This window comes from Silurus meridionalis, chromosome 16, assembly GCF_014805685.1.
Source record: "Silurus meridionalis isolate SWU-2019-XX chromosome 16, ASM1480568v1, whole genome shotgun sequence".
NCBI classification, from domain to species: Eukaryota; Metazoa; Chordata; class Actinopteri; order Siluriformes; family Siluridae; genus Silurus; species Silurus meridionalis.
Window position 1 is genome coordinate 9,420,602 of NC_060899.1, and position 10,432 is coordinate 9,431,033.

At 37.7% G+C, this 10,432-nt stretch overlaps 1 protein-coding gene across 1 annotated transcript in view; it reads right to left on the bottom strand.

Moving 5' to 3' along the window:
• sars1 (seryl-tRNA synthetase 1) overlaps window positions 1-9,078 on the bottom strand; it is a 22,712-nt gene extending 13,634 nt beyond the window's left edge. The window contains exons 1-6 of the mRNA XM_046869903.1: window positions 8,597-9,078; window positions 7,661-7,731; window positions 7,324-7,404; window positions 3,263-3,421; window positions 2,662-2,805; window positions 826-981 (exon numbers count right to left, since the gene is read on the bottom strand). Coding sequence (XP_046725859.1) covers window positions 826-981; window positions 2,662-2,805; window positions 3,263-3,421; window positions 7,324-7,404; window positions 7,661-7,731; window positions 8,597-8,732 — 747 coding nt within the window. The 5' untranslated portion in view covers window positions 8,733-9,078. The remainder of the gene's footprint in view (window positions 1-825; window positions 982-2,661; window positions 2,806-3,262; window positions 3,422-7,323; window positions 7,405-7,660; window positions 7,732-8,596) is intronic.
• Between the last annotated feature and the right edge of the window lie 1,354 nt (window positions 9,079-10,432).

The following is a 10,432-nucleotide window of genomic DNA, read 5'->3' on the forward strand; positions in this document are numbered from 1 at the left end:
TCTGCACCTCACCTACAGCACAAGGAGATAACTCTTTTGATCGCCCCTTGCAAGACCTGTTCCAAGTGAAACCATTTTGTACAACCATGGTCACTGTACTGTAACTCAGTTTTAAGGTGTTACCAATCTTCTTATAGCTTTGTGGAAAGCAACAATTCTAATTCTCAAATCCTTAGAAATTTTTTTGTCATGAGGTGCCATGTTAAGCATCCACTGGTCAGTATGAGAGAATTCTACATAAAGCACCAAATTTTAACGACTCTAATACAAGATACACACATTTGTTTGGCAAGCAGACAAAAACATGACCATGATGAATAAGACATGTGGCTTTGCATGTTTACATGACATACAGCCTTTTAATACTTGGGGTACATTTACTTTTGTTGTCAGCTATTTTGAAAATAATGGCTGTATGTTGAGTTTTCTTCAGAGGACAGTAAATCTAAACTGCTATACAAACTGCACATTGACTACTCTAAAATATATCCAAGTTTAATTTTTATAGTATTGTCCTTTGAGAAGAATAATAAAATAGTTGCTGAAATGTGAGGGGTGTACTTTTTTTTGTGAGATACTGTATATATGGCATTGATTTAAACACTAAAAGCAGAAACAACAATAAATAATCAAAGAAACCACTGAGAGAATTAAGACAATTCTGAATAAGAGCAAATATACATTATAATCATATGACGATGGCATAAACTTAATTTTCATTTCTACATTTCAATGTAGCAGCTTATTTCCAATTCTTATAGATTAAAATTTTTATTTTTTCTTTCTAATTTCACCTTTGTCTATAAAGAACCTTAAGGTAAAAACCTTGTACAGTTCCTCGTCGAACTGGCTGAGTTGTGCAACCTCTTGCATGACCTCTTTCCGCATGAAGAAAGGTGTATAGAGGAGTGTGTAATTCTTGCTGTAAAGGATGCGTAGGGCGAAATTGATCAAAGCCTGCTCCAGGAAAACTAGAGGTCCCTAATGAAAATGACAACACAAATATCATACACAATAAGTGGTTAGTATATAGTGTAGTATACTTGTATATTAACAGACATTATACAAAATGTAAAACTATGCCTAATTACTAATAATATAATAAGCACCTTAATTTTCCCATTTTATTTTGTGGCCTTATTCCTTAATGCTTTTTTCTCCCACATTAATCTACTCTATGGCATTCTGCCATAAACCCTTAAATCAAGGTCACAGTGATGGTTCTGCATCTGCATCTTACATTCTGCATGTCTAGTGTGCTGATATGATCTTCAATGCAGTAGAATTTTTATTTTATGTATACGGTACTGTACTGTTAACATTTTATATACACTTCATTTTATAATTAATAATTATATTTGTATTAATAAATGTAATTATTTCAATATAAAAACATAAGTTTTTAGGTCCATCATGCTATCCGCGAGAGATCTGGAAAATCAGCAGAACAAATTTAGTTATGGTGGCAAATGCAATTCATCAGTAAACCAGGGCGTGACATTCATACCACAGTAAAGCGGGGGATTACTGTAGTTATTTAAAACTAAAATAAAAAAGGATGTTTTTAAAACTAAAATACAGTGAAACCCCATTGTACGAGCAACCTATAGTACAAGCAAACGGAGTTACGAGCAAACTCGCTCGCAAAATTTTACTCTGTTTCACGAGCAAATTTCGAAAGCACGAGCAAACCAACGCTGCCGGTTCCCCGTTTTCAGCGGAGGGTCACATCAGTCGCTTAGTTGATGACGTATCACTCGGTCGCTCTCGCTGTTCAGTGCAGCAAAAACGTAACTGTGGCAGCGGGGGCGTAGCCGAGCGGCGGTTGGTGAATGGAGGGCGGGTCCGGGAGCAGATAGGCCTCACCTGAAGTTAATGTGACCTAATGATTGTTCTCTCTTTTCAAGTGATTGCAGGGTGCATTTAAGGAGGAGAGCTTGTGTGTGTGTGTGTGTGTGTGTGTGTGTGTGTGTGTGTGTGCGCGCGCGCGCGCGTCAGAGACGTGCTGCATGGGGCACTAGGCAGACCGACACAAAAAACAAATAAAAGTGGCTCCCGTATTCATACGCTCTCCCACAGTAACTTTTTTTAGTTTTATATTTTTATTTCACTAGAAATCTTGAAAAATGTCTCCCAAGAAAATCAGTGATGGTGCTGTGAAAACGAAAGTAAATAGAATTACCATGGAAACCGAGAAGGTTACGAGCATGGTGCGTGTCTCACACTCGCAATTAACCACTATCACATGAGTAAGTGTTAACTTATGTTTATATTACGGTAATTTGCGGTGTATTTGCTTTTAAAAATAGGCTACAAATACTTTTTAAGTGCAGAAATAAGCGATCGGATGAGATCTCGGAACGGATTAAATCACTTTTACATTCATTCCTATGGGGAAAGTTAGTTTGAACATACAAGCAAATGGACCTACGAGCAATTTTCAAGAACGAATTATGCTCGTCCAATGGGGTTCCACTGCAATACATTTGAAAAATACTTGTAAAAATAAAAATGTAAAAATGCACTGCATGCAATGGAAGGTGTACAATGTAAACACCAAATAATGTGGTTCTACATTTTCTACAAAAGACTAGGCAGCTTCACCTGCCATGCATGTTCAAAATAAATACTGCTGCATAATGTGGCATTTTTATACTCAACCTTCAAGAAATATCCTCTGCTTCCTGCAATGACTGCACCTTTCTCTCCTTCATATCCATCCACCATGACAACCAGATCAACATGAGAGTACTTCTTCTGCACTGTGCAGTCACCCCAGGTGCGCTCAACTTTATTATCAGCATCCTATTGCAGAGCAACATAAAACAACAACCTAGTAATCTGAAATTATTTTACAGGAAATAACCAAGAGATTTCTGCTTTCTTTATGATTACAAAAGAAATTAGTCAATAATTATATTGGAAATGTGCTGTTACTCCATGATTTATGCAGATTTTATTAACCATATCCCCAATATAGAAGGTAATCCAACTGTGTAGGTAATAGCCACATTGTTGACAAAGGGAAGCATCACAATGTATAGACTTAAATAGTGCTAATAATTGTACCAAACATACATTTGACAAAGATATGTTTCATAAAAATGTGATCTGCATGCAAATTGAGAGAAGAGAATTTGTGGGTTTTTTTGTGACCATAAAAACACCTATTTAAATACCATAAAAAAAATCCTATTTTGAAGAGCCAGAACAACAGAAATGAATGAAAACAAGGTGATGCATTATTCGTGCAAAATCTCACCTCATCATTGCTAATGGGAACAGAAGGGTGTAGGAGGTTGCCGATTTCTCTCAGGGACTCAAATCGCTCCATCTCCAGCCTCAGCCTTTCTTCGTCTTTTTTTTGAATTGCTTCATCCACCAACATTCGAACCTTCTTAATCTGAGTCACATTCAGTGTCTGTTAAAGATGTAACATACAGAGACAGAAATGGTAATTTAAAAAAATTATAAAACAAAAACAAAGTACAAGCTAAAACTGCACACTTAAAAGACTTGAGAAGCCTTTAAACAAAGGAAGTGATGAACACTTGCAAAGCTTTAAACTGGACAAACAACATTAAACATATTGCAAGTGTACATATACTACATCACTAACTAAATTTTTTCAGTATTTATTGAAGTTTACGCATTTTAATGTCTCAATGTTGTATGAAATTAAAGCATGGCATGAATAAACAATTGAGAATAAAATAAAAAAATCATGAAAGTTAACATTTTATTTTAATTTAAAAATAGCTTACTTTTCAGATACAACAGCCAAACAACTTAAAAAGGTCTTCACATACTCCTGTCCAGTTTATTCCAAAGCAACTTGAAATGGTTTAAGACTGGAGACTGTGCTGGCCATTCAATGAATCCTATCGCATTGTTCCAGTTCCCCCGTACAACTATAATTTTTTTTTTAACCTCTAGCAGTTTACCAAGTACCTTTGTACCATTTTAGGTTATTCCCTGGAATATCCTTTTTATATTCAACAAACTAGGTAATTTACCAGTATGCAAATTTACTTTAAACACATAAATGTGTACAGATGTAAAACTTCTTTTCATTAAAAACTCCTGCCTTAGCATGAATAACAGCTTTACACATACTTGGCATACGAACGGTTTGTTTTTCCATTCAGCTAAAAAAAACTTTCCATGCTTCTTGTAAAACTTATCAAAAGGTGTTCTTCTCTACTTGGATATTTCTTTCTGACCCTGCAATCCATTTCATCCCAGAACAGTTCAATAGGGTTTGGCAGTGGTGTCTGGGCAGGTCATTCCATGATGGATAACAATCTAGGTGACTGTTAATTCTAAAATTTCACTTACAGAGCTTGGACAAATGTTTCGTGTCATTCTCTTTTTGTGAAGTTGGATATAATTTTAAAAAGACTCCAAGAAACGTGGATGAGAAAAAGCAAAGTAGAAATAATTGCAGTAAAAACACAATCAACCTGAGAGCATACTCATAATAGAGATGATCTGAAAATCAGTGGCAAAATCATCTTCATTTATATACATTGTGCATCCCTTGATTACCATTCAAATTGGAAACTCCACTAATTTTGGCCAGCACCATTATTTAAAAAATTCTCTTCTTCAGTAATTCATGATTACAGGCCCACCTCACCTGTGCATGAGAATCTTACTGGGCAGGCCAGTGAAGATTCTGCTGAAGATTTCACTAAGCTGTCCAACGGTTTCTCTTCTGCATGTACCCTCAAGCATTAGCTATGTTCTCAAGGCCACTCTGGCCCAGTGCATTTCAAAATAAAAACCCTAAACCAGCGGTCCCCAAGCTTTTTTGTGCCACAGACCAGTTAAATGTCAGACAATATTTTCACGGACTGGCCTTTAAGGTGTACAAATAATAGCGAATAAATACAACAACAAAAAATTATACGACCGGCAAAATTTTTTTCCCCCGGTATTTTCTAAATACAGTGGAACCCGGTTATGCCGATGTCCTAGGGGGTCGCCAAAAAGCATTCAGGTAACCGATGATCGAGATAAACGAAAATCAAAATGGCTGCAATATATTAACGTGCTTGAAATTTCTTTATGTACATGATGTGCGTTACTAAATGAGAATGTGCATGCACGTGTTTTAAAGGGTTTTTTTACACAACAGCGTTGCCGCGATTTGTTTGATAAGGGCATGCTATAAAAATACATACAGTACATGTTTATCTGTCAGGAATCCACCTGCCACGCCCCCTTTGGTGCTTTCTCGGCCGCTTTCTCTGAAGCTCCCGGCTTCAATCACGCACATATGGTGCTCGTTTATCATCATCACCAGCTCCTATTTAAACTTCCACACTCTCACCGTCCGTTATTGTTGCTAAACGTTGGTTCACGGCGGTCGTTGTTATCGCTCATGCGTATCCCGGTACGTGCCTTCCCACCGGCACTCTCTCAACGGCTGCGCTTTTCTTCCCAAAGCGCATCGCGGATTCCCCCCGATCCTGCCGGTGTTCATTCTATGCTTTTGCTGCTCATCCCACGTTCTCCCGTGTGCTGTTCAGCGCCGCGCTTCTACTTTCGCCTCCGCTCATCGCATAACATTTAACAACAAAAGGCATATGTGCACTAACTAACAGCAGAGATTCACCAGTATACAATACAACACCTGTAGCAGCTGTAAGTAGGGATTTAATTTATCACCTGAAATCCAAACATCCCGATCGCTATGCTGAATATCAGAGGAACGCGGCACAGAAAAGCAAAACCCCTCCGAGCATGCGCACTCCGTCTGTGGCGAACGTTTTTAAAAAGGCAAGAAGTTTCCCAGTGATATTGTTGTATTGTTGTATCTTTAAGCAGTTGCACTTGTTCTGAATGCACTTTGTTTTTATGAAAGAACATATTTTACAACCTTTCAGCAGGACAGAGGGCCTGTACATTATTATTTAATGTACACATGAGTGCATTTAAGTTAAACATTTAAGTTTGAATTTTAATTTATTTTATCCTGTGCATTGTTGCAATGTGCTATAAATAAATATTTTCATAATTTGATTGATTTGATAAATTGATTTATTCTTTGAAACTTTAATATTAATTTATGCAATTGAAATGCCTTGATTTTAGTAAGGTTAGTCATAGACATAAATGCAATGGTAATAATAATTGCCATAATTTCTTTCGGTGTTTTGGTTATCGGTTTTCGGCCTTGCTTTCCTCTTTTTCGGTTTCGGACCAGAATTTTCATTTCGGTGCATCCCTAGCTGTAAGGCTTAATTTTCCGCCACTTTCGCAAGTTCTTCTGCAGCTGCACCGAGATAACCGACGTTAAATGGCAAATTTTTCCCCCCTTGTGCTCGAGATATCAGGGTTCGGCGACATAAAAAAGTCGACATAACCGATAAAAAATGCTTAGACAAAGCAAGAATTTGGCGGTTCCACTTCAAAAACGTCGACTTAATAGGGTTGTCGAGTTAACCGAGGTCGAGATAAGTGGGTTCCACTGTATAATAATAAACCTGAATCCACTGTATTGCATTTTTGTTTATTTTGCTAGCTTGGGGGTTTCAATTTAGCGGTAATGTATTATGTGCTACCGGCCGGAGCAGCACCTTTTAGAAGGTAGCGGATGTAGGGAAGATGTGACCGAGGCATCTTGATATGCATCAAGAGTCATAGACAGATGTGGCGGAGAGAACCAGTAATTTTCCAAAATAAAACATAATTCAGAATCAGATAATAAATAAAACGAAAGTAATGTAAGTTATGTATTCTTTTTGTGCGGCCTGGTACCAATTGACCCACGGACTGGTTCCGGTCCGCAGCCTGGGGAATTTTTTTTGGCTCTTAAATTTAAAGTGTACAGTCTGTTCATTATATGCGCATTTAATATTAAGTATTAACTTAAATTATCCTATTGTCCAGGCAGAATTCCATGGCAGTCAAGTATAAAAATGTAGCCATGTTGGTTCAGTATTCCTTTTACTTAACCTAGACCTCCATGTTGACTGAGTGTAAGGCAAAACATTTTCTCTCCTGTACTCTAGTTAACCCAAGTTTTTTTATAAGAGCCAAAAATGTCACATTTGGACTTCTGATCACAACTTACTTCTAGTTATTCACTGTCCAATCCTAGTTTGTTGCATATAAACACAATGAACATGCATGTATCTCAAAAACCATAAAAGACTAGGTGTTTCCAAAATTTTAAACAATTTTGCTCAAGGGCACAGCCATGGTAGCCTGGTTGTGCTAGGATTTGAACTCACAGCTTTCCAATCGGAAGGTCCAACGTCTCAAAATCTACCCTACGCCTTAACATTTATAAGATATATTACTAATCAGACTCACTGATAAGATGTTTGCTGTCAGTGTCTCCAGGTTCTGGACTTCCTCTGGGAGGGTTTCATCATCTCCAATTGGCTCCTTCTTCTATTGACAATAAAACAAAGTATAAAATGAAATGTTACTGGCTTCCCAGCAACGTCCACATTTCCCATATTAACAAGGAGTCCAGGCTCATCAACAAACCACAAGCATGTCTACATTCATAGACAATATTTACATGAGCATTTATAAGAAACATCAAAAATGTGAAAAATGAAACAAAAATGAACAAATTATAAGAACTTGTTCTTATAAAGAAATTGTTCTTAAACTAAAACACTTCAATCATTGGGACTTGTACCTTCATTTTCTCACCAACAGATTTGCTGCATAAATTCTTTGCTTTGTTGAGGTTGTCAGTAATGAAGCGACCTAGAAGAAGAAGATATGATATAATACATACTGGTTTAGCCCTTTCATGGGGCCTTTATTTAATCAAACTATAAATCATTCTGATATTTGACCAAGAATGTACTGATCATATCTATGACTCATAAAAACTTGGTTTAAGAATTTGCAATACTGCACATTTTCTATATATATTTGGTACATAATTTACACACAAAGCACTTTTTAAAGGTTTTTTTTTTGTTGTTGTTCTTGATTTGTGCAGGAAGCCTTGGATTTTGCGTTAAAATTGATTATAGCGGTCAACACATTTCACTATTCCAGACGTTTACAAAATCGACAAGTGACAAATTCAAGAAGGAATCGTGAAAATCACTGTTGTAACCGTAAAATGACAAACAGAAAAATATTCGAAAACTAGATCGACTAAACGAAATCACTATAGACCGAATTCCTCCATTCAGAGGGATTGCATCAGACTGCTTCTTGAGGTGTGATTACATCATCATACTGAGACAATTATACTTTCTACACAACACATACGTATCTTTTACAACAACTTATAATTGTCGATAAAGGTTAGTGTCCTTTGTTTGGGCAATTAGAATAAATAGAATAGAATAAATACATTCAAGTAAATTCAATATCTGATACTAGGGTAGTCGAATGACCGTGATAAATCGATAGACAAACCAACGGTTAGCATGCTAACCCAGAACATCTTACTAGTTATTTATAACAGGTAACAATATTTTATAATGAATTTGCAGTCATTTTTATGATGGCAATTTATAACGATACAAAACTTAACTATCGTGCAGCTAAAAACATTGTAACTAATTTCCGATTGACATATGGTTTAACCAAGTAAAAAAAAAAAAAAACTCACACTTCCTCCACTCCGTATCTGCTTGAACGAGTTTATCCACCAAGGAAACATCTTTAAACCGTTTTCGTTGCGTTTCTCTCACAATTTCTGGATCGCCGCCTTTGTCGGTCCGAAAAAGGTCTAGATCAAGAACCATGATGTCGCGCTCCCGTTGTATGAAGACGTATTCGGTTATGTAGCTCTATGCTGTTTTGTGTAGCACCAGGGTTCCGGAGTAACGTTGCTTATGAGGTATGAGGCTTATGACGTGGTTGTGTGAACTGTGCAGTCGCCAAAGTGGGAAATTACATCCTTACAACTTGCAAATAGAACTTACAAGGCCGAGGGGACTCGGCGTGGCTTACACGGACGGTATTGTTTGCTTTACAATAATATCAAACTAAACTAAATGTTTAAGAGTACTATATCAAACCAGTACTAAAAGGCCTATACTGGAAAATAGCTTGCTTTTTTTTTTTTAGTTACGTGCTCTGATAGAGCGAACAATTGATGCCCGCCTTGTTACAACTGGCAAATTACCACTTACAATGAAGCGCGAATGCAGCGCCAGGCATCATTGCGCATGTGATATTTTCCAGTTCACTCATGTTGGGGACGCTAGGCTGAATCGCAAATAGGTCCCAACATCCTATATAAGCGAACTTCTTAGGGTATGAAACAAATGCCTATATAATGCACTAATATTTAAAAGTAAAAGTCATTTGTGAATCAGCCTGTGGCAGACGAGGATTTGAAGGTGAAGATGAAGAGAATGAGGACTGAAAAAATAATAAAATGGTGGAAACTAAAGGAGGAAGACTGTTGTGTGAGATTCAGGGAAGAGTTCAGACAGGGGTTAGGTTGAGGTGTTGGATGATTTGGCAACTACTGCAGCAGTAATAAGGGATACTGCTAGGAAAATACTTGGTGTGACATCTGAAAAAAGAATGGATGGCAAAGAAATGTGTTGGTGGAATGAGGAAGTACAGGAAAACATAAGGAAAAACAGTTGAAAAAAGTAGGAGAAAGAACAAGGAGATTCAAGAGGTATAGAGGCATGCAGCAAAAGCCAAGGAAAAGGCATATGATAAGCTGTATAACAAGTTGGACACCAAGGAAGAAGAAAAGAATGTGTAACAAATGGCAAGGAAAATGGACCGAGCTGTGAAGGATGTGCTGCAAGCAAGGGCAACAGAGTGTGTTTTAGGTGGAGGACAGATTTTGAGCAGCTGATGAATGAGAAAATGAAAGACAGAGCAGGGTTGGATTATGTGGAGATAGTGACGCAGGAAATGCATAGGATTAGTAAGGAGAAAGTGAGAGCTATTAAGAAGATGAACAGTGAAAGTCGGTTGGCCAGATGACATAATAGTAGAAGCATAGGGATGTTTAGGTGAGATAGGAGTAGAGTTTTTAACTAGATTGTTTAACAAGGTGAGAGGATGCCTAATGAATGGAGAAGGTTTGCTGGTAAGTTTTTTTAAGAATAAGGGTTCAAGGTGGAAGTTGGATTGTATCAAGGATCGGCTCTGAGCCCTTTCCTGTTTGCAGAGGTGATGGGGAGCAGGTTGAGAAGAGCCTGGAGAGGTGGAGGTACGTGCTAGAGAGGGGGAATAAAAGTCAGTAAGAGTAAGACAGAGTACATGTGTGTGAATGAGAGGGAGGGCAGTGGAGTGGTGCGGTGCGGTTGCAGGGAGAAGTGTTGAAGGTGGATGAGTTTAAGTACCTGGGGTCAACTGTGCAAAGTAATGGAGACTGTTTTAGAGAAGTGAAGAAAAGAGTGCAGGCAGGGTGGAGTGGGTGGAGAAGAGTGGCAGGAGTGATTTGTGATAAAAGGGTACCTGCAAGAGTGAATGG